This window comes from Helianthus annuus, chromosome 14 (assembly GCF_002127325.2).
Source record: "Helianthus annuus cultivar XRQ/B chromosome 14, HanXRQr2.0-SUNRISE, whole genome shotgun sequence".
In the NCBI taxonomy this organism is placed as follows: domain Eukaryota; kingdom Viridiplantae; phylum Streptophyta; class Magnoliopsida; order Asterales; family Asteraceae; genus Helianthus; species Helianthus annuus.
The window spans coordinates 137789068-137813438 of NC_035446.2; the positions used below are offsets into that span (position 1 = coordinate 137789068).

At 38.3% G+C, this 24371-nt stretch overlaps 2 protein-coding genes across 3 annotated transcripts; both read left to right on the forward strand.

Annotated features, from left to right (window-relative positions):
* Positions 1–5827, forward strand: LOC110904252 (protein CROWDED NUCLEI 1). 2 transcript variants are annotated; one of them, XM_022150084.2, is made up of 8 exons: positions 1–506; positions 1495–1704; positions 1811–2064; positions 2144–2414; positions 2499–2582; positions 2979–4930; positions 5032–5185; positions 5267–5827. In XM_022150084.2, exons 1-8 carry the CDS (start codon positions 315–317, stop codon positions 5513–5515), a joined length of 3366 nt encoding a protein of 1121 aa, XP_022005776.1. In that variant the 5' UTR covers positions 1–314; the 3' UTR covers positions 5516–5827. The 2 variants fall into 2 exon arrangements, with proteins under 2 accessions (XP_022005776.1, XP_022005777.1); XM_022150085.2 differs by having other exon boundaries at positions 5270–5827.
* Positions 5828–7113: 1286 nt separating this feature from the next.
* LOC110907566 lies at positions 7114–9057 on the forward strand. The gene has a single exon (XM_022152529.1). The coding sequence runs from the start codon at positions 7114–7116 to the stop codon at positions 9055–9057; it is 1944 nt and encodes a 647-aa protein (XP_022008221.1).
* Positions 9058–24371: the final 15314 nt, after the last annotated feature.

The window sequence follows — 24371 nt, forward strand, 5'->3', positions numbered from 1 at the left end:
AAAGAACGTGAAAGATGCGCGCTAACCCACCATCCTTGCGGTGGCTTCTTTGAAGAGAGAGAGAGAGAGAGAGAAAATAAAGTTAGTTTGGAGACGTTAACGGACTCAAACTGCTTTTATTCGCCGGAATTTGGGACTTTTCTAAAGTCCGGTTAGGGTTTATTTCACTTCACTCTTCAATTCTTCATTAATTCACACTCTAGCAGCAATTACCAACCATCAGAATCTTACGGGTATTTTCTACTTCTAAAAGATCCAATTTTGCAACTCTTTATGTCCACAGATTCATCAAAATCTGCAGTTTGGAAAATATTATGATGTTTACACCTCAAAAGGTGTGGTCGGGTTGGAGGGGGGACGAGAAGGGTGGTGATTCGAACCCTAGTTCAAGCCGTAAGGATAAGGGTTTTGCAATTGGGGATTCTACACCCAAGGGTTTGGTCTCCAACGTTGGGATTATGGATCAAGATGTTGTCGTTGATAGAATTAATAGCCTCGAAAAGGAGGTTAGTTATTTATGATTGATATGTTGAGGTTTCTTGATTTTTGGTGTTTGTTATGTTCTTTTTTTTGTTAATTAGTTGAATTGGGTCTAAGATAATTAATTAGGGTGTTATTTTAATTTTGATAATAGGGTGTGAACACTAGTTTTACTTATATGTAGTGAATATAATGCCATAACTGGGTTCATGTGGTAAGGGGGCTTGGGTTCTTCATAGAAGACCCGGGTTTGATATCCGCTGGGTACAGAAAATGGGTGGGTCAGGGGGTTTTACATTGCCACTCGCTGCATGGTTTCCTCCTGGGACGGCCGTGCGTTTGACTTTCGAGCGTAACGGTATTCACTGCTGTTTATCGGGTGGATTAAAGGGTCGGGTGAATACTACTGAGTACTGACTACCCTAAATGGAGGTACTCCGGTTTTGAACCTGGGACTCCATGTTGACAACTGAAAGTTGGTGCGAATGCCCAACCAGTTGATCTACCACCGTTCAATAAAAAGATGTAAGTTTATAGCTCTCACCTGACCTGATGGTTGGAAGTGGTCACTATAATTGAATTGAACTCCTTTTTTTTTTAATTATTTTGAGAACGAGGGACTTTATAAGAAAGGAACACATTTTATGTGAAAATGAAGCACAAGTGGGAGAGTAAGAATTAAGTTGCATGCTTAGTTGGCAATAGTTGCAGAAGAAGCACCTGGTTAAACAAAAAAATTCTATGGGTTTTATATACTATTGCACTTAAGTTTTAGATCAATTGGACTTCTTTTCAACTCCAAACTTCATATAAAATTATAAAAGACTCGTCTGTAAAATATGGCATTTCTTGGAACAACACAAAGAGGAAAGTGTTGCATCTTTTAGCAATTAGGGGATTCCTACTTCTCTCTCTTTTTTTTTTGTGTCAGTGTTATTTCTTCGGTTTGTTTGTTTAGTCATTTTAATAACCTGGTTGATATTAAAGTTCATCTGATTATTGGTTCATATACAGCTCTATGAGTACCAATACAACATGGGGCTTCTCCTCATTGAGAAAAAGGAATGGACTTCTAAAAATGAACAATTTGAGCAAGCATTAGCCGAAACCAAGGAGCTTCTTCAACGAGAGCAAACAGCTCATCTTATTGCAATGTCAGAGGTGGAGAAACGAGAAGAGAAGTTAAGAAAAGCATTAGGAGTTGAAAAACATTGTGTTACTGAGGTTAGAATGTTAGATATTGACTAATATTATTATTATCTTTGTTTATGTTAACTCAACCTTGAACCATATGATGTCAGTAGTACTAACTAATGATTGGTTAATTCAGTTAGAGAAGGCTTTGCGTGAAATGCGATCAGAATATGCAGAAATAAAATTCACCGCTGATTCAAAGCTGGAAGAAGCACATGCATTGTCTGCTAGCATTGAAGGGAGGTCACTAGAAGTTGAGTCAAAACTACGTGAGGCTGATGCTAAGCTTGCTGAGGTCAGCAGGAAGTCATCAGAGATTCAAAGAAAATCTATTGAGATCGAGGCAAAAGAAAGCTCACTTATGAGAGAAAGGATGTCTTTTAATAACGAGTATGCTTCACATTCTTTTAAAATCTATACTTTCACACTATTATTTTTGAAATCTTACATGTTATCTTTTTATTGTCAGGAGAGACGCACACGAACGCAATTTATCTCACCAAAGGGAGGATTTAAGAGAATGGGAGAAGAAGTTACAGGAGGGAGAGGAGAAATTGGCTGAGCTTCGTAGATTGATTACTCAAAGAGAGGAGCTCGCAAACGATAATGATAAAATATTTAAACAGAAACGAATTGATGTTGAAGAAGCCCAAAAAAAGATTGAAATGGCTAATTCAGCTTTGAAAACAAAAGAAAATGAAATAAGCACGAGGATGGAAAACCTAGCTTCGAAAGAGAAGGCAAGTGTTTTATCCTTTCAGGGTTTTGGCTACTTAATATCTTAAAAGTTGTGTGCGTACTTAATCTGTATGGTCCATCTGCAGGAAGCTGCTGCTATGAGAAAGAGCTTGGAGGTAAAAGAAAAGGAATTACGAGAGCTAGTGGAGAAGCTTAATGCAAGAGAAAAGGTAAGTACTTAATAGAAAATAGTTTAAGAGGCTGGTTAACATACAAGACCACCTTATCGTGCGATGCGTACGCGAGCATTTCAACCACACATCTGATCTAATCTAGGCCTTCAATTGAACGCGGTGGCACAATAGTAATTAACTTTGCATAATTACGCACGTTATTTGCATAATTATACATGGGTTGGGTTAAACCCTAATTACGCACGTTATTTGCATAATTACGCATGGGTTGGGTTAACCTTAATTACGCATGTTATTTGCATAATTACGCACGTTATATTGGTGGTCGCATACCGTTGCACGTTAAGAGCCTTTTGTATTTAAACCTTTCACATAGTTTAAATTGTTAAAACCTTTCACATAGTAAATGGGATTAATATCTTCTCCTTGCAGGTAGAGATTCAAAAACTTTTGGATGAACACAAGGCCATATTGGACATAAAAACACACGAATTTGAGTTAGAAATGGAGCAAAAGAGAAAATCATTAGATGAGGATTTCAAAATTAAGGTTGCGGATGTGGAGAAAAAGGAAGTCGAAGTGAATCATTTGGAGGGTAAAATTAAAAAAAGAGAAGAAGCACTAGAAAAGAAATCAGAGAAAATTAAGGAGAAAGAGAAGGATTTTGCCAAAAAGTCGAAAACTTTGAAGGAGAACGAGAAGTCTCTTAAAGACGAAGAGAAGAACTTAGAGAAAGAAAGGAAAGAATTAAGCAGTGAAAGGGAAAGTTCGCTAAATCTCAAGACCGAACTTGAGAAATTGAGTACCGAAATTGAAGAACAAAGATTGAAGGTAATCAAAGAACGGGAAAGACTTAAAGTAAAGGAAGAAGAACGGGCTGAATTTGTTCGTTTACAGTTGGAATTAAAGCAAGAGATGGAGAAAACTAGGCAAGAAAGGGAATCGTTGCTGATGGAACGGGAGAATCTGAAGCAAGAGAAGGAGAAATTTGAAAAAGAATGGGAAGAACTTGATGAGAAACGAGCCGAGATAAAGAAGGAATTGGAGTCTGTTGCTGTACAGAAAGAAAAAATGGAAAAATTGAATTGTTTAGAAGAAGAAAAACTGAAAAATCTGAGGTCGGAAACCGAGAGCTACGTAGAGAGAGAGTTGGAATCTTTGAAGTTAGATAAAGAATCATTTGCTGCTAACATGGAGCATGAGAAAACTGCGTTATCGGAAAAATATAGCAGCAAAGAATCCCAAATGCTTCATGATTTTGAAGTGAAGAAACAAGAACTCGAGGCCGAATTGCGAAACAGAGAAACAGAGATGGAAAACCGCATGCATGAACAGGAGAAATCATTTGAAGAACAAAGAGAAAGAGAGTTAGCAAATGTGAAATACTTGAGCGGTGTTGCAAGTAGAGAAATGGAAGAAATGAAATTAGAAAAAATACAGTTAGAAAAGGAAAAACACGATGTTTTTGCTAATCAGAAGCATCTAGAAGGTCAACAGCTTGAAATGAAAAGAGATATTGATGATCTTGTTGGGCTTAGCATGAAATTAAAAGACCAACGCGAACAATTCTTTAAAGAAAGAGAACGGTTTGTTGCGTTTGTTGAGAAACAAAAGGGATGTAAGGAATGTGGAGAGATAGTTTCTGAGTTTATTTTATCTGATCTCCAATCGTTAGCGGAAATTAAGAACGCTGATAATTTCGCTTTACCAAAATTAGCGGATGGTTATTTGAAAGAAGCTATTCAGGTCACTTCTGAAAATACGAAACCGAATGTGGGGACTTCTATGGGTGATTCAGGATCACCTGGTTCCGGTAGTAAAACGTTAAACTGGTTGAAAAAATGTACATCTATATTCTCAGCAACGAAGAAGAAAGAAAATGAGGCTGGTGAAACAGAAGCACAAGAGAAGCTTGTAGACGTTGGAGAAATACCAGAATATATACTGAGCTCAGAGGATGAACCTGAACCTGATCCTGAACCTGAAGTATCAGCTAAGATCGCACAAGATTCTTTTGATGTCCAACGACAGGTGGATCAATCAGCTGACGATGATCATAAACACATCAACCAAACTCATGAGATCGAAGAAGTTTCTGAGCAGCCTGATGGGAATGAAGGTCAAAGTAAGTCAACCCAGAGGCAGAGACCCAGGGCTACTCGTTCTAGGACTACTACCGAGAATTCTAATGGTGTAGCAGAACGCTCTGTGAGCCAGGGGGTTTCAAGAGGCGGGAGCCGTAAGCGTGCAAGTGAACATGAACCTGAGCACAGTGAACAACATGACGGTGTCACAAATGGGCCCCGCAGGAACAGGAGGCAGAAAGTTGCTAGAGATGTTGAGGCTCCGGTAGTAAAACGATACAACCTGCGGCGACCTAAGACGTAAGTATAACTATATCTAAGCATTTTTTTTTCTTCTTTTTATATTCGTTAAACTATTATTCATAACTTTATGTTTTTATGTACATTTTCCTGTTAATCAGGGGAGGAGCTCCCACTGCTGGCGGTGGAACCTTATCTAATCCAAGTACAGAGAATGTTGTTGGTAGAAAAAGAAGAGCCCCCGGATCGAAGGTTCAGTCAGGAGCTTCAACTAGTATGGCTAGCGGAACGCATGCTGGAGACTCACAAGCCAGTGTACGTGAACTTCATTTCTTGTTTTCTTTTCTTTTCTGAAGAAACATTACATTATTGTTAAATATTTGGTTTTGATGGTAGCAGAAGGAGGCTGTGGATTTCGAGAATGAGGTAGCAAACAAGTTTCCAGAAGATATGGCTATGAGTGAAGAAGTCAACAGGACACCTCAGCAGGTTAGAGAGAGCCACAATGATGAACATGAGGTTGGAACTCCTGGCGCACGTAACCAGGAAGAAGAAGATGATGACAATGATTCCGAAGATGAAGAGATTGAACATCCTGGTGAAGTTTCTATCGGAAGAAAGCTATGGACTTTTATCTCGACATGATGACGAGAGTGAAAGAAAGCCTTTTATGCATAGGGTCCTAACATTTTTTTTCCTTTTTGGTGTCGAGAGTTGTTTGTTGTGTTTTCTAGAGTCGGTTGTGTATTAGTTGTTCTGATGTAGTCATGGTACCTAGTAGCTAGGCTTTAGAAGTTATGGCATTGGTATGGTATGGTATGTATGGTGGTGGTATATCATCATCATCATCCTTAGATTGTTTTTGCAGTGAGAAGAGATGCTGCTACATGTAAAACCTTCACACTTGTTTTTCATTTTCTTGTGTGGTGTTTGTTACCTTTTCTCTTTCTTAATTCTTAATTTGATAATTGTTTGAAAAAACAGAAAGTTAGCAATGAAAGATATCTTTTACATCACAACTCCTAATAATGAGTTCTATATAACATACAAACACACCAGGCAAATATGATGAAAGAACATGTGGTTCAGTTCAACCCTCTACCTAGAATATGTAATTAAGTCCACTATATGGTGTTTATAAACTCTTAAAACAGATCCATCTTTTCAAAACAATCAGGTTAAAACCAAATCAAGCCTGGCCGATTTGAGATCTAGGAACCCGCTATGTAAACCAAACAGGCCGTTTACCTTTAGTTATTTATATATTTTTCATTTTAAAAATATGTAATGCGCATGAGATTTTGAAAAGTTTCGATACAAACTAAAGATTTTGAGAAAATCGCTATAAACTGCCAAAACCGAACTGTAAACAGTCAAACCGGCTGGCCCCGGCTGCTGTAGTTGGTCATTCCCCAAAACCATATATAGCAGTTTGGCATATATATATATATATATATTTTGTCAAAACTAGCTGTACCGAACAGTAATCACTCTTACTGTTCAGTGAAGATTACGAGACAACAGGAAATGAGTCGTCAAACATCAAAACTAGTCTTTAACATAAAATTGAAAATTTCATCTTTATGAGACAACAGGAAATGAGTCATCAAACATCAAAACTAGTCTTCAAAATAAAACTAAAAAATTTCACCTTTACATAATAGATGTTCCCATTTTCACATACAGCAAAAATCACACATCACCTATGTTACATAATAGAACAGATGTGATGTTAGAACAGATGTTAGAACAGATGTTAGGAGAGAACAGATGTGATGTTAGAACAGTTGTTAGATCAGATGTTAGGAAAAGGACTGGAATTGTAATAAGTCAAATGTATAGGGTCTGCTGTAAACTTGGTAGTTAGAGTTGTTATTAGCAGTTAATAAAGTGAACAGCCCTCAAGCTAACAACTAAGCTTGAATTGGGTTTTCCCTCTCTTCCTCTCTGTGTTTTTTTCTCAATCTCAGGCTATCAATTGGTATCAGAGCCACCGATTCTCATCGGAGCTCCGGCCAATCGCCATTAATTCCGATCATCGTCCTCAATTGTCCATTGTTCTCTCAATTCATATTCTGTTTTCATTTCATAACTTCTTTTCATTTTGAACGAGGAATTGATCTTCCTTGATCATTTCATTCCATCGAATTGATCATTTGGATCATTCGATTCCAGTGGATCGATCTATTCGAGATTTGTCCATTCTCTTCCATCTTTTTTCAATTCTTTAATTTCATAATAAAATGACCACTCGTAATCAAGAGGTGGACAAGATAGCCAAGGATGTTAGTAGGCTGGATCAGTTCACTGTACAAACTCAAGAAAGTTTATTGAGTCTTAAATCAGCCTTTGATCAACTGCAAGTTGCATTTGCAAAGATTGAGAAACAAGGGACTATGGTTACTCGTAATGAAGGTGAGAGAGTCTGTAATAACAGATTAACAAAGGTTGAATTTCCCAAATTCAATGGTGATGATGTGGAAGGGTGGATGTACAAATGTGAGCATTTTTTCTCTATTGATGAAACCCCTGAAAAATACAAGGTTAGGTATGCTGCTGTCCATTTAGAGGGAAGAGCATTACAATGGCATCAAGGGTTCATGAAGTCAACAGGGAAACAGATTGGTGACATAACTTGGGATGAATATACAAGAAATGCTTCAACAAGATTTGCAGCAACATTAATAGAAGATGCTATGGGTGCATTGAAAGCATTAACACAAATGGGTAAGTTAGAGGATTACTGTGATGAATTTGATTTGTTGCTGAATAAAGTAACCCTACCAGATGAATATACAATCAGTTTATTCATTGAAGGCTTAAAAACAGAAATTAAATGTCAAGTAAAAATGTTTAAGCCGAAAACATTGAGAGAGACATATTCTTTGGCAAGAATGCAAAATCAATCAAATAAGGTAATGGGTTGGGGAGGTAGTATGAGTAGTACAGGGTATTCTGGCTACAAATACAATTCCACAAGAACTAATAACTTGACCAACATTGGGAAGCAACCTGTTTTGGCAACTCCTGTAAATTCAGTTCCTACCAATGCCATTGTACCCAAGAAAGTAAGTAACAAGTATATGGATGATAAAAGAGCCAAGGGAGAATGTTTCTTTTGTAATGAGAAGTATGTGGCTGGTCATAGTAGGGTTTGTAAAGGCAAGAAACAGTTATTTTTGGTTGAGGTTGAGGAGTATCAAGAAGGGAATGATGAACAACCAATAGAAGAGGAAGAATTGATTCCAAATGTTCCACAAATTTCATTGAATGCATTAATGGGAATTCCATCTTACTCAACTATGCAAGTAGTAGGTATGGTTGGAACAAGATATTTGTACATATTATTGGATAGTGGATCAACTCACAATTTCATGAGCAAGTCTTTGGCTCAGAAATTAAAATGTCCCATAACAAAAATTCCCAATGTGCAAGTAACAGTGGCTGATGGTAATAAGGTAGAGTGTGTTAACCTGTGTAAAGACTTCCAATGGGTCATGCAGGGAAATTGGTTTACAGCTGATATGATGGTCTTTGATTTAGACAATTATGATATCGTGTTGGGCATACAATGGTTGGAAACATTGAATGACATAATGTGGAATTTCAAGAACCTCACTATGAAGTTTAATGTAGCTGGCCAAGATTTTGAATTAAAAGGAACAAAAAGAAAGAATGTGGGCCTATCTTCTATGGAGAAAATTACAAGTCTAATTCAGGATGAAGAGAAGGTGGTGCAGGCTCAGTTATTCATGATTCAAGATTCAGCTAGTGCTCAAAGTATGTATCAGCCAGTGATTGGTAAAGAACAAGAACATAAAGAGTTGACAGACTTGTTAAAAAACTATGAAGATATTTTTGAAGTACCAAAAGGGTTACCCCCTACAAGACCATTTGATCACAGAATTGTGCTTAAAGATGAGAAGGTCAATCTAAATTTGAAACCCTATAGATATCACAGTGCTCAGAAGGATGTAATTGAGCAAATGACACAAGAATTAATGGATTCTAGGGTAATCAGGCACAGCAACAGTTCATTTGCAGCACCAGTGGTTCTTGTGAAGAAGAAAGATGGTTCCTGGAGAATGTGTGTTGACTACAGGAGACTTAATGAAGCCACAGTGAAAGATGTTTTTCCAATTCCTCTTATTGAAGAACTATTAGATGAACTACAAGGGAACTATTAGATGAACTACAAAGGGCTGTTATTTTCTCCAAATTGGACCTCAGATCAGGCTACCATCAAGTAAGAATGTATGAGCCTGACATTCATAAAACTGCATTCAAAACTCATCAGGGCCATTATGAATTTTTAGTGTTACCTTTTGGTCTAACAAATGCCCCTGCCACATTTCAGTCATTAATGAATGCCACTTTTCAAGAAGTTTTGAGAAAATGTGCATTAGTGTTCTTTGATGATATACTAGTGTACCGTAATAGCTGGAATCAGCATTTGATTGATTTAAAGACTGTTTTGGAATTGGTGAGGCAAAACTCTTTAAAAGCAAAGAAGTCTAAGTGTTCATTTGCTGGTGAAAGAGTTGAATACTTGGGGCATATCATTACCAAAGAAGGAGTGTCAACTGACCCTGCTAAGATCAGTGCAATACAAGAATGGCCTACCCCTATCACTGTCAAACAGTTAAGAGGTTTCCTTGGGTTGGCTGGTTACTACAGGAGATTTATTAAGAATTTTGGTATTCTGGCTAGACCATTAACTGATTTGTTAAAAAAGGAGGGGTTCAAATGGAATAAGGAAGCACAGATGGCCTTTGATCACTTGAAACAGGTGCTTAGTTCTCCTCCTGTGTTAAAATTACCTGATTTTTCAAAAACTTTCATCATTGAAACGGATGCATCAACCAAAGGCATGGGAGCAGTTTTAATGCAGGAAGGGTGTCACGGCCCCCGACCCACCCTGGACGGAGTCGGGGCCCGCGAGGCAGTTCCCGTGGTATTTAATTTATGCGGCAGCGGAAGTCTTTTTACAACAGGATCTTTTCACCGTAAAATGCTCGTTTAATATATTACACCAAGTTTAAGGGATAAATCCCATAATTTACAATAAGTTGATTTCACACAGAAATCTTTATTTTTCAAAACACGTTTTATTGGTTTATTTACACTGAGCCACTTCTCTGAGCTTGATAGTGCTTTACTGCACTTTTCCTGGATCACACAGATCACCTGAAATATGTTTGAAAAAGGTTTTGTCAGCGGGGAAATACTGAGTGAATCATTCTGTTTTCTAAGACGACCCATTAGTTATAATTTACAGTATTAAGAGCGATTACAATGTTTCTATCAACCAATTATCAAGAATGGGTATTTGTCACTCGATTCATTTCTGTGACTGTGGTCATACCACTATTGGGTCCCGTTGCCCTAATAGTGACGGTGTACTCACACAGAGTAATAATAACTCACATAGAGTAATATTCACTCACATAGAGTGATAATAACAGTAATGTGCACAATACCCCACATACCAGCTGTAATTTGGTGATTACAAAGACTTAATCCCTGTAATTATAACCTTGAAAATAATTTGAGGTATTGTAATACTTACTCACAAACTGTGAGAAAACAGTTTAAAAAGAAGAATGACTCACATTGCAGATTAACGAGCAATAGATATAAGCCTACTGATTAGCCTTGATTACACCTAGTTTTAACACAATGCACACACAAACAGGTTAGTAACTAATACAGCAATTACGTCAATTCACGAGATTAAACCTTCACAACGATTAATCAGTGCAATACTCGATAATTCAATCGGATTCACAACGAATAACAGAGCATAGTCCGAATTCGAACAGCACTCTAATATTCAAGTCGAAATCACGACGAATAATCAAAGTACAAGCTCAATTGAGCAGCACCTAGACTATCGTTGGATAGTTAGAATCGATCGGACGTTGAATCGTAATAGCGATCGAGTTATTACCCTGATTGCGGCAGCGTTTCGATAATTGTGTGTGTGTGTTGGACTGTTTCTGTGATAACTCGCTCTACGTAACTCGGATTTACGTCGTTCCAAAGACAGAATTCAAGTCCCAACCCCTTCTATTTATACTGAAAATTTGACACTGTCGCGTAGCGCGAGGGGTACCCCCCTATAGGCGTCGCGCTACGCGAGTGGTAACCTATGTTCATAGGGTAGCTACGTGTGTAACTAGGCTTGCGGTGTTGACAGATTTATAAAATTCGATTTTTACAATTAGTTATGAAGATAATCGTTGGCTAGGGTTTATCCCCCCCTGAGTTTTAGGGGCCCTGTTCCTGATTCCGATTGTTCTGGAAATTTTAGGGTTAGTGCAGAATTACTTGGGTTTCTTAATTAGGGTTTCCTTAATAGCTAATTACCATCCTAATTATGGATTTTAGTGACAGTTGTTACATCCTCCCCACCTTAAGAAAAATCTCGTCCTCGAGATTTACTGGAATAGATGAGGGTACTTTCGCTTCATTTCCGATTCCAGTTCCCAAGTGTATTCTGGTCCTCTTCTTGAATTCCATTTGACTTTGACCAACACCAGTCGTTTGTGTTTGAGAAACTTGACTTTTCTATCTTCGATCTGTAGTGGTTTCTCTATAAACTTCAACTTTTCATTCACCTCTACATCTTGAAGAGGTACTACCAGGGATTCATCTGCTAAACATTTCTTGAGATTGGATACATGAAATACATCATGTACTCCAGCCAATTCTTCTGGTAGTTGTAAACGATAAGCAACTGGTCCGATTCGTTGAATCACTGGGAATGGTCCAACGTACCTTGGACTTAGCTTTCCTTTCTTTCCGAATCGTATTACTCCTTTCCAAGGAGAAACTTTTAAAAGTACTTTATCTCCTACTTGAAATTCTAAAGGCTTACGACGATTGTCTGCATAGCTCTTTTGACGATCTCGAGCCGTTTTCAATCTCTCCTTAATCTGAGTTATCTTGTCAGTAGTTTCTTGTACAATTTCAGGACCTGATAATTGACTTTCTCCGATTTCTGCCCAACATACTGGAGTTCTGCACTTACGTCCGTATAGTGCTTCAAATGGTGCAGCTTCGATGCTTGAATGATAACTATTGTTATAGGAGAATTCAATTAATGGCAAATGGCTATCCCAATTACCACCAAAGTCAATTACACATGCTCGGAGCATGTCTTCTAGAGTTTGTATTGTCCTTTCACTCTGTCCGTCTGTTTGTGGATGATAAGCAGTACTTAGATTTAGTCGAGTTCCCATTGCTTTCTGAAAACTTGTCCAGAAATGAGATGTAAAACGACTATCTCTATCCGATACAATGGAGAGCGGGACTCCATGTAGGGATACTACCTCGTCCACGTAGAGTTGTGCTAACCTTTCCATGCTAAAGGTTTCTTTCATTGGTAGGAAATGAGCTGACTTGGTTAATCGGTCTACGATTACCCAAATCGCATCATTACCTCTTTTGGTTTTGGGTAACTTTGTAACAAAGTCCATTGTTATAAGTTCCCATTTCCATACAGGCATTTCTAACTGTTGTAGTAGTCCTGAAGGTTTCTGGTGTTCAGTCTTAACTTGTGAACAAGTTAAGCACTTGGATACGTATTCGGCTATATCCTTTTTCATTCCTATCCACCAGAAATTATTCCTTAAATCTTGGTACATCTTATTATTTCCTGGGTGCATGGTATACCTAGATTTATGAGCTTCTTCTAAAATCTTATTTCTTAACTCTCCTTGCTTAGGTACCCAAATTCGCTTCTTATGGAATTTCCAAATTCCATCATTTCCTTGTTCTAATTCTTTTAAGTAACCTTTCATTCCTTCAGCATCATCTTGGATTGCTGTTTTCTGAACTTCTTTGATTTGTGCCATTAAATCTACTTGTAGATTTAACCTCAGAGCACGGACTCGTTTCTGTTTCTCATGGTACTTACGACTTAAGGCATCTGCAACTACATTTGCCTTTCCTTCGTGATATTGGATATCACAGTCGTAATCGCTTAGCATCTCCATCCATCTTCTTTGTCTCATGTTTAATTCTTTTTGCCCAAATATATATCTTAGACTCTTATGATCTGTATAAACAGTAAACTTACTTCCATACAGATAATGTCTCCATATCTTAAGGGCAAAAATTATGGCTCCTAATTCTAGATCATGAGTCGTATAATTTTCTTCGTGCTTTTTCAATTGTCTAGAAGCATACGCAATTACCTTCTTGCGTTGCATTAACACACATCCGTATCCTAATTTTGAAGCATCACAGTATACCTCAAAATCTTCTGTTCCTTCGGGTAAAGATAAGATTGGTGCATTCGTCAATCTATGCTTTAAAATCTTAAAGGCTTCTTCTTGTCTAGGTCCCCATTCAAACTTAGCAGCTTTACAGGTTAACTTAGTTAATGGTACGGCTATCTTGGAAAAATCTTTGATAAATCGTCTATAGTATCCAGCTAAGCCTAGAAAACTTCTTATCTCCATTGCTGTTTGTGGGACTTTCCATTTTGTAATTGCTTCTATTTTAGCAGGATCTACGTGGATACCTTCGTGATTTACCACATGACCTAAGAATTGTACTTCTTGCAGCCAAAATTCACACTTTGAGAATTTGGCATAAAGCCTTTCTTTTCTTAACACAGTTAAGAGAACGTGTAAATGTTCACAATGTTCCTTTTGGCTTTTGGAGTAAATAAGTATATCGTCGATGAAAACGATCACAAATTTATCCAAGTATGGTTTACAGATTCGATTCATCATGTCCATGAATGCTGCTGGGGCATTCGTTAATCCAAAGGGCATGACTGTAAACTCATAATGACCATACCTAGTTCTGAAAGCAGTTTTAGGTATGTCTTCTTCTTGTACCTTCAACTGATGATATCCAGATCTTAAATCTATCTTAGAGAAATACCTAGCTCCTTGCAGTTGATCAAAAAGATCATCAATCCTAGGTAGTGGGTATCGATTCTTAATCGTAACCTTATTCAATTCTCTATAATCGATACACATTCTCATCGATCCATCTTTCTTTTTCACAAACAGTACTGGTGCACCCCAAGGGGATGAACTAGGTTGTATGAATCCTTTGCTTAATAATTCATCTAGTTGCTTTTTCAATTCTAGCATTTCGGTAGGTGCTAATCTATATGGTGCTTTAGCTATTGGTGCAGTACCTGGAATTAAATGAATTCTAAACTCTACTTCCCTATCAGGTGGTAATCCAGGTAATTCTTCTGGAAAAACGTCTAGGTATTCTGACACTACCGGGATGTCCTGAAGTTCCTTATCCTTAGTGTTAATGATTACTGAAATCATATACACCATTTCCTGTTTTCTTGAATAACTAGCCAATTTCATTACTGAGATAAATTTCAGTGGCTTTCGAGGTTTATCTCCAGTAATTAAAATTACTTCTCCTGTAGGTGTTCGAATTTCTACAGCATTTTTGTCACATAGGATTCGTGCATGGTTGGCTATTAACCAATCCATTCCTAATACTACATCGAATCCTGCTAAATTCATTGGTAACAAATTTGCAGAAAACTTATGGCCTAATAATTCTATTTTTCCTTCTTGCCAGATTTTATCTATTTTTACAGAATTTCCTTCTGCGGTTTCTACTGTGAAGTTTTGCCTAAGAGTGGTTAATGGTAACTTAAGATCTTGGCAAAATAAAGTATTTATAAAACTTTGGTTCGCACCAGAGTCAAATAATACTTTTGCAAATACGTTGTGAACTAAGAACGTACCAGCTATCACATCTGGAATGAGTTCGGCCTCTTGAGTGGTCAGCTGGAATGCACGAGCATTTTTCTTGGTTGTTCCTTCAGCTGGTTTGGCTTGGTTAACTACAGGTTTAGCTAGCTTAGGACATTCAGATTGAAAGTGACCTCTTTCTCTGCAATTATAACAAACTTTTGTTTTCTTCCTGCAGTCTTCTTCCCTATGTCCTTTCATTTTGCAAAAATTGCAAACCATGTTGCATTGTCCATAATGCTTCTTTTTGCAGATTTTGCAGAAAGGAGATGAGGAGGATTGCCCAGTTCCTCTTTTCTTGACATTACCCATATGAAATCCTTGGGTAATCTTTTGAGCTAATTCCTTCTTGCGATCTTCCTCTCTTGTGCGTACCAATTCATCTGTTAGGGTATTAGCTAATTCTACCGCATCGTCAATAGTACAAGGTCTCGCAGCTTTAACGATGTTTCGGATTTCACTAATTAAACCCCAGATGTAACGAGAAATAAGTACCGGTTCTGGCGAAGCCAGTGATGGTACTACCCTTGCGTATTCAAAGAATGTCGAAGTATATCCCCGACAATCTACTCCTAGCATACGATGACTCAGGAACTTGTTTGCCATTTGTTCCTTCTCGTATTCGGGACCGAATTTTCTTTCAACAAGACTCTTAAATTCTTCCCAATTTATTGCATAGGCTACCCTTCTTCCTTTTGCCTGGAGGACCGTGTTCCACCATTCGAGTGCTCCTTCTTTGAACAGATTTGATGCATACATCACCTGATCCTCTTTGGCACATTTGCTTATTGCGATTACTGCTTCGGTTTTCTCTAACCAACGCAGTGTTGCAGTTGCCCCTTCGTTACCTGCAAATTCAGCGGGTTTGCAAGCAAGAAATTCTTTATAAGTGCAACCAGGCGTTGCAGCTTTCATTCTTTTAGGGAGTGGGGCCTGCTGCGGATCATGATCGTCATGATTGCCGCCTCTATTTATGTTGTTACTGCCGTTATCTTCTGGAATACGTTTACTAGGAATTAATTGTGGTTCGGTAGGTTTCTGAACAGCAGCTACAATTTCTGGAATAGCATGAGCTATCCCTTGTGCGATAAAATGCTCAATATCTTGTCGAGTTATATATTGATCTTCCTGTTCTTGCTCAGATTGATTTACTTCATTAATTGGTTCATTGTTAGCGTTTTCCATCTGCTAATTTAGTAAAATTATTAGTGTCTAACCTTTCAATGACAAAATTCACATAGATACACATAGATTATCACATCATACGAGTATAACCAAAATTGTCGATTTCTCGACTTTTACTTTGTTAGTATATTGTATATGCATCCATACACACTGTATCTTACAGAGTTTTATTGCCCATTTTACAGAATTTTAAGTTACTATCATACAATACGGCTTTCTGTGGTTTAACTGACTGTTCTAGTAACGATGCTCCCTCTCATCGTACTTCCAAGTTAGATGCTCCCCCATTTCCCTGATCCTATTACCTGTACCTATCAGTTCTTCACCGAACTGACGGAGTTCGGCTAGGTTTTCATTACTCGTGGGAGGATTTGGGAGTGGTTCTGGGTCAAATTGTGGAAGGAAACTATAAGGACTGTTGACTATGTTTTGGAATTGCCAGTCATTGGTCCACCATTCCTCCATTTGACCTAATGGTCTGGTATGAACTAGTGGGTCTGGAATAGCTGGTCCTAGGTTTAGTGGGAATTGAACTGTAGCCGGGTAAGAGAAGAGATTATCGTTGATAGGCTCTAAAACATCACAATTTTCCAGTAGGCGATCTATTTCGTCCTGGAACGTGATTTCCTCAGATTGTTTAGAACTTTCGCCAATCTCTATTCCCTTTTGTTTCAGATCTATTCCTATTTCCTTTTCGGGTGATTTCGAACCTTCTCCAGTTTCTATTTCCTTTCCCTTGTTCATGATCACAGGATTTTCTATTTTAGGGAGTCTCCTAGTGGCAGGTTTCCTACGGCGCACTTTCCTCCACCCTACGTATCTTCTTTTCTTTTTAGGTTTGGCTTTTTCCAGCGGTGGAGCTTTGAATTCCACAGGTTCTTCTATGTCAGCAATGTAACCAGTAAAGTCGTGAGAGACTTCGATAGGCACTGGATATAAGTTGAGATTTTGGAATGCTTCCGACATCTCATTCATGCTGCATAGCATATATGCAAAATGCAATGTTAAAACTTTGGAACAAAGTTTAACAAACAAACACTGAAGTTTTATTGCATATTACTTTTTGTACAGAAATAACGGAAATAAACACACTGGAATTTTATTTATTTACGGGACTGTGATTTTTCTTACTAGCCCCAACTTATTGGATATTTAGAGATTAGTATTTTCTGCTACAGTAGCTAGCATATAGAGATTTGCCCATTTCCCGTCTATTTTATCTTCCCAAGGTGTACTATTACCCAACTCTTGGACTTCTGGGTTAAACCTAACTCTCTTGGTTCGGGGTTTCTTTGTCTCCTGACTCTTTTTAAGTATCGAATCCCTTTTCTCTGGGGAAAGTGGATTCTCATAGTTTGCCTTGCGGACAAAGATTCCTTCTTCTAGGTTTACTGGGTTTCTAGAAGAAGATGCCACATCTAGTTTGTGGTAGATAGCAGACAGCTTTTGCTTACCCATACTGTAACTAAAAATAGCCAGTTAATAAAACATATAATCACCGAATAATAATTAGTAAAATTAAGCATTGTCCAAATACTTAATTTAGGCTTAATCAGTGGCTCGATCAGTGGCTCAATTTAATTATTAGCTCTGATACCACCTTCGCTGTCACGGCCCCCGACCCACCCTGGACGGAGTCGGGGCCCGCGAGGCAGTTCCCGTGGTATTTAATTTATGCGGCAGCGGAAGTCTTTTTACAACAGGATCTTTTCACCGTAAAATGCTCGTTTAATATATTACACCAAGTTTAAGGGATAAATCCCATAATTTACAATAAGTTGATTTCACACAGAAATCTTTATTTTTCAAAACACGTTTTATTGGTTTATTTACACTGAGCCACTTCTCTGAGCTTGATAGTGCTTTACTGCACTTTTCCTGGATCACACAGATCACCTGAAACATGTTTGAAAAAGGTTTTGTCAGCGGGGAAATACTGAGTGAATCATTCTGTTTTCTAAGACGACCCGTTAGTTATAATTTACAGTATTAAGAGCGATTACAATGTTTCTATCAACCAATTATCAAGAATGGGTATTTGTCACTCGATTCATTTCTGTGACTGTGGTCATACCACTATTGGGTCCCGTTGCCCTAATAGTGACGGTGTACTCACACAGAGTAATAATAACTCACATAGAGTAATATTCACTCACATAGAGTGATAATAACAGTAATGTGCACAATACCCCACATACCAGCTGTAATTTGGTGATTACAAAGACTTAATCCCTGTAATTATAACCTTGAAAATAATTTGAGGTATTGTAATACTTACTCACAAACTGTGAGAAAACAGTTTAAAAAGAAGAATGACTCACATTGCAGATTAACGAGCAATAGATATAAGCCTACTGATTAGCCTTGATTACACCTAGTTTTAACACAATGCAAACACAAACAGGTTAGTAACTAATACAGCAATTACGTCAATTCACGAGATTAAACCTTCACAACGATTAATCAGTGCAATACTCGATAATTCAATCGGATTCACAACGAATAACAGAGCATAGTCCGAATTCGAACAGCACTCTAATATTCAAGTCGAAATCACGACGAATAATCAAAGTACAAGCTCAATTGAGCAGCACCTAGACTATCGTTGGATAGTTAGAATCGATCGGACGTTGAATCGTAATAGCGATCGAGTTATTACCCTGATTGCGGCAGCGTTTCGATAATTGTGTGTGTGTGTTGGACTGTTTCTGTGATAACTCGCTCTACGTAACTCGGATTTACGTCGTTCCAAAGACAGAATTCAAGTCCCAACCCCTTCTATTTATACTGAAAATTTGACACTGTCGCGTAGCGCGAGGGGTACCCCCTATAGGCGTCGCGCTACGCGAGTGGTAACCTATGTTCATAGGGTAGCTACGTGTGTAACTAGGCTTGCGGTGTTGACAGATTTATAAAATTCGATTTTTACAATTAGTTATGAAGATAATCGTTGGCTAGGGTTTATCCCCCCCTGAGTTTTAGGGGCCCTGTTCCTGATTCCGATTGTTCTGGAAATTTTAGGGTTAGTGCAGAATTACTTGGGTTTCTTAATTAGGGTTTCCTTAATAGCTAATTACCATCCTAATTATGGATTTTAGTGACAGTTGTTACAAAGGGCACCCTTTGTCCTTCATCAGCAAGGCCCTTTCTACTAGACAGCAGAGTTTATCTGTGTATGAGAAAGAATTACTGGCCATTATTATGGCAGTAAAACATTGGCACCATTATTTGGTAACTAAACATTTTGTAATCAAAACTGATCATCAAAGTCTGAAACATTTGCTTGAACAAAAGATAGTTACACCTCTACAGCAAAAATGGCTTTCTAAACTTTTGGGATATGATTATGAAATCTGTTATAAGAAGGGGGTAGAGAATGTGGTGGCAGATGCCTTATCAAGGGTACAAGGCATGGCTCTATTTGAGATAAGATAAGCATTAGTGCAGTGAACCCTATGTTGTGGCCAAGGATGTGACAACCGGTAATTTACGCCCTTAATTACGCGATTAACTGGCGATTAACACGATAATGAATAGTGCTTACGACGCTAATTAACTTAATTAGGCCCTTGGAGTGCCCAGGAACGTTTGTCCAGCTATACAGTGCGCGTGTGGTAATCTGCTAAATATGACGCGACAACGGACTAATACCATACGAAATGCAGACAACGCCGACGAACACGGAATTTCTAAGAATATTTTATGCTTACGGAGTATGGGTCGCGATATCGGGTCTCGTGAGAATTACAGGCCCCTTACACATAAGATGGGCTTGTAGACCCTGGGCCCAAGCCCGAAACCCACAAGCCTAAACCTACACATAATAGGCAATCCCTACAAGATCTTTGCAAAATCTGCTAAAAATCTCAACAAGATTACATAAGATCTCTATAGATCTTAACACACAAGACAAAAGAAAAGAACATTAGTCTATACCCGAATAAATGTCTATAAAACCCTACCCCCCTTAGTTCAACCATACACACACAAACAATCAAAATGCACAGACTTCTTTTTTACTCCCCTCCCTCTCTCGATTCTTTATACACAGGCAACAAACAAAAGCCAAACATCCCCCGATCTCCTCCCCCCTTCTCGGCGAAGACCAGGCCGGCGGAGCTCCGGCTGGTCAGACAATGCGGCGGCGGTGGAGGTCCTTTCCGACAACACCCCCAACCTTTTCCCTCCTTTTCGATGTCTCTGAGCGGCGACACCATACCCCCCCTTTTACCGATGATAGAACGAAACACCACCACCACCGTGAGGTGGTGGTGCGACGGCGACCAAACAGAAGAGAGAGAGAGAGAGGAAGAAGAGAGAGAGAGGCGGCGAGGAGAGAGAGAGAACCTGGCAGTCGGAGGCTCGACCCGGTGGTCGGAAACCCGGTCCGGCGGTCGGCGTCAAGGACCGGCGGTCCATATCATTGTCCGACGAGTTTCTGTCCGGTAAGCATTTTAACCGTCATGTTGTTTAGATCTGTAAAGAAACATGATCTCCGGCTCGTTACAACTTGATTCAGGTGTTGATGGTGCGGCGGTGGGTGTTTACGGCGGGTCGTGGTGGCGGCAGACGACAGCACCGCCGTCTGCAGTGGCGGCAATGATAGGTGTTCGAGATGACAGTGGAGTGGTTATGTTGGTCCGGTTCAACATGCTCTAATTTTTGTTTCGGTTCAGGAGTTTCTGGTTCACGTTGGCGGTTCGCGTTGTTTTTCGGGTTTCAGACTCAGGTTCAAGTCAGAGAGTCAACAACAGTCAACGGCAGGTTCGGGTCAACAATTTGGTTCGGTCAAAGACGGTCAAACCGAGTCAACTCAGTTGACCTGGTCAACTCAGCCGAATGGTCCGATGTTTCGACGCGAAGACTTGGTAAAAATTAACGTCACGTTTATTTTGTTATTTTTATAATATTATTACTCACGTGACAAACGAGCTCGAACCGATATAAAATAACGTTTAGTTTATACTTGTCGTCTCATAAAAATATATTGAGTATATGGTTGGATTGTTGTTGAAAATTTGTTGAATTTTGATATAATAACGACAACTGGGGTTGTCGGGGGCGTCCAAAAACAAAGGAAACTCTGCCTGTTTTTCGAGAAAATCCGGAATATACAACACGTTTTTATAAACTATTGAATTTTTTGGAAAAACGAATACGAACATATAATATCTTTTGACGATACGGTACAAAAGCGACGATTCTTATATAAGCTTAAATATAGTTATATGTTATTTCGAATATCAAATGACATGATTTCATTTTGTAAAAATAAATATAAAGTTTTTATATTTATTCCAAATATCAAACAAGATGGATTCGCTTTTATAAAAATAAATATAGTATATATTTATTTTAAACATGCAACGACTCGATGAAGTTTTCATAAAATAAATATAACTCTTATATTTATTACGAACGCCGAAACGACATATACATATATTTTGGCAAAATATACAAGACGCAATGTATTTATAATACAAGCTTATTATACAATACTTTCATACGAATATTCCTACATACTCAAACGACTTCTCGCGGCAATTTAACTTAGTCATTTTCATTAAGTTAACTATTTACCGTCAAATCGTTCGATCAACGATTCGGTAGAGCTCGGTAACACGTAGATTAGTTACCACATTATTCGAAACTTATTAGATATTCCGTGTTAGGAATACTTTAGAATGCACGCTAGCAAGTCGAGCCTTGGAAACGACATCAAGAAGTCGTAAATTAGCTAGCTTTGCACAGGAATATTCAGGTGAGTTCATAACCCCACTTTTTAACTGTTTTACATTTTTTTCAAAATGTTTTCGGGGTGGAAAGACATGCACTTTTTACAAAGCATACAAGGATTACATATATTTAAACCATTTTACAAGCAAGTTTTAACTGACACAAATGGTTTATGAAAAGCTTATGTTTTTATACCGGTTTTTCAAAACAAGCATATTTTTCGAAGAATGCATACACACGAGTTCTAGTTTTCTAAACTACGGAAAAATACAAATACAAGAGTTTACAAGATACAAATGTTACAATGTTTACAAATGGTGTGATGGAGTACAAAAACATTCAAGAGAAACATTCTAGATCATGTCCCGAATAGGGTACCATAAGCGCCATTAATCAACGTATACATTCAGACCGCGGAACAAAAGGTTAGATCTAATGGGTTTCAGGCAACCCCACTCTTGGCCTACTTCTACCAATGAGTGCTTCTGTGTCTCAGTCAAGGTGACAAAAATGCCTAGGTTTGGTGGCTTCCTATGTCGTGACACATGTTAGTGGCCTTGCAAACCACTAGCGATCTCAAACATTCATAGTACTCAGTTACAGATACGTTTTACAAGTTACATTCAAACATTTATACATTCTACAAGTTACATACCATGTTTTCATTCAAGTATTTAAACATTCAAGTATTTAAACATTCAAGTATTTTAAACACTCAAGTATTTAAACATTCAACAATTCCACAAAAACCGGTCATTCAAAAAGATTTATTTTAAATCTTTTACAAGCAAACTATGAACTCGCTCAACTTTATGTTGATTTTTCGCATGTTTCTTTCTCAGGTTACTTATCAGAAATCATGGCACGGTTGGAATAGGAGAACCATGTGGAGTCGAGTACTTAGCGGCGTTCAATTTCTAGAAGTCTTAGATTATATGCTTCCGCTGTGCAATGAAGATACCAGTCAAGTCACGCCAATGCTCTGATATTTTGGGGTGTGACAGATTGGTATCAGAGCTATAGGTTACAGCGAATAGGTTTTCTGTAGAAATACCTAGGCTCTAACCTCACTATTCTTTGGGAACATGGAATACTAAAAAAAACCCTGAATGCATACAGAACGCATAGTACTCGAATATGGTCTCCAACCGTTGCCGAAAAACAAACAGTCAAAATTATGTTTCCAAACATACGATAAAGTGGTGTTTTACACACGGTACACAAAATAATTACATACAGTACACAAAACTCTGAGAGTTTAGGAAACATGCATTTAAGACCTTCGGAAACTCATGTTGAAGTTTATTAAAGGTCATCACGTAGGAACCGCGAATATAAACTCGGGCACACACTATTATTCATATTGTTTATGATGTTTTGACTTCCCGAGCAGGCAGCCTACGCATAACGAAACGCTAGTGCACAAGTGTACGTGAAACTTAAGCTATACGTCAACGGAGGTTGAAGTACGTCACATGCGACTATCGATCAGGAAGCGGCAGTTGGCGCGCGATCCTGCAAACGACACGAATCATGCTAAGAAGAAGACGTGTGTCTCCGCATTCCCCCTATCACGACGAATACGCTATGTTTGACATTCCATGGTAATGTCACCTAATAACTGGTTATCACATGCAACCCCAGGTAAAGTCCTTAAAATTCTTTATTGAAATTTCGACTTTCACACTTACTGAGTAGATTTTCGTATCTCTACTCCTCTTGATGGTCATTGTGTCACGACCACATCTTTCAGTATAGCGAATATTCATTTGCTTCATTTCTTGAAAATTCATATGTTATGCATGCATCGTTTGTTACGCATGTGTTTTCGTTTCGAATAAAGCGTTTCATTGAAGTTCAAATATTGTTTCGCTAAATCTTATTGTTGATTTGTGATTCGAATGACTCGCATTATTGAAATTGTTGGCTTCCTTGTTATCAAGTCAACACACTTCCTTGAAATTTCTTTTCTTTTCAAGTTACATACATGGTTTTCGTTGTGACCATGCCAAAAGTTTTCTTGTCGATACATGCACATACTGTCGGCTTGCGCCGAAGTCAAATTCAATTGTTTTAACTTGTTCACTACACCTATTCAATTCAAGACACCATATGATGTATTGAAAACATCATATTCGAATTCGTTTTAACAAGCGTCTCATTGCTCTGAGTCGTAGTAGATTTGTTTGATCTACGACTCCATTAAGTCGTTTGTTGATTTCGACACCTTGTGGTGTCAATACAAACTTGTAGCTTGGGCTAATCGTGATTGAACGTTTTATGCAAAACACAGGTGATACATATTCGATCACCGCTATACTTGAATTGTTTCATTCACTACGACACCTTGTGGCGTCGGTAGAATTTGCAGCTTGGGCTGATCGTGATCGAGCGTTTCATGCAAACTATTACATTTGAGCTTGTTGAAATCTAAATTCATTTATTGGATGCAATCATTTCTAGAATTCATTCATATCTTGTGATACGTCCTTAAATTCACATCATTCGAATAAGTCTTGATTCGATTTCATGATCGTTCACTTTGGTACAATTCACATTTTCTACGCATAACGTAACTCAAAGGAGTTGACGTAGACTAAATTTCGAGGACGAAATTTTATTAACAGGGGGAGACTGTGACAACCGGTAATTTACGCCCTTAATTACGTGATTAACTGGCGATTAACACGATAATGAATAGTGCTTACGACGCTAAATAACTTAATTAGGCCCTTGGAGTGCCCAGGAACGTTTGTCCAGCTATACAGTGCGCGTGTGGTAATCTGCTAAATATGACGCGACAACGGACTAATACCATACGAAATGCAGACAACGCC

Excerpts from the sequence above, each read along its gene's own strand:
- LOC110907566 (XM_022152529.1), top strand. The coding sequence starts at position 7,114 with ATGACCACTCGTAATCAAGAGGTGGACAAGATAGCCAAGGATGTTAGT.
- LOC110904252 (XM_022150084.2), top strand. The coding sequence starts at position 315 with ATGATGTTTACACCTCAAAAGGTGTGGTCGGGTTGGAGGGGGGACGAG. Across the intron at positions 2,065-2,143 it reads AGGATGTCTTTTAATAACGA|GAGAGACGCACACGAACGCA; the intron begins GTATGCTTCACA and ends TTTTATTGTCAG. Across the intron at positions 4,931-5,031 it reads AACCTGCGGCGACCTAAGAC|GGGAGGAGCTCCCACTGCTG; the intron begins GTAAGTATAACT and ends CCTGTTAATCAG.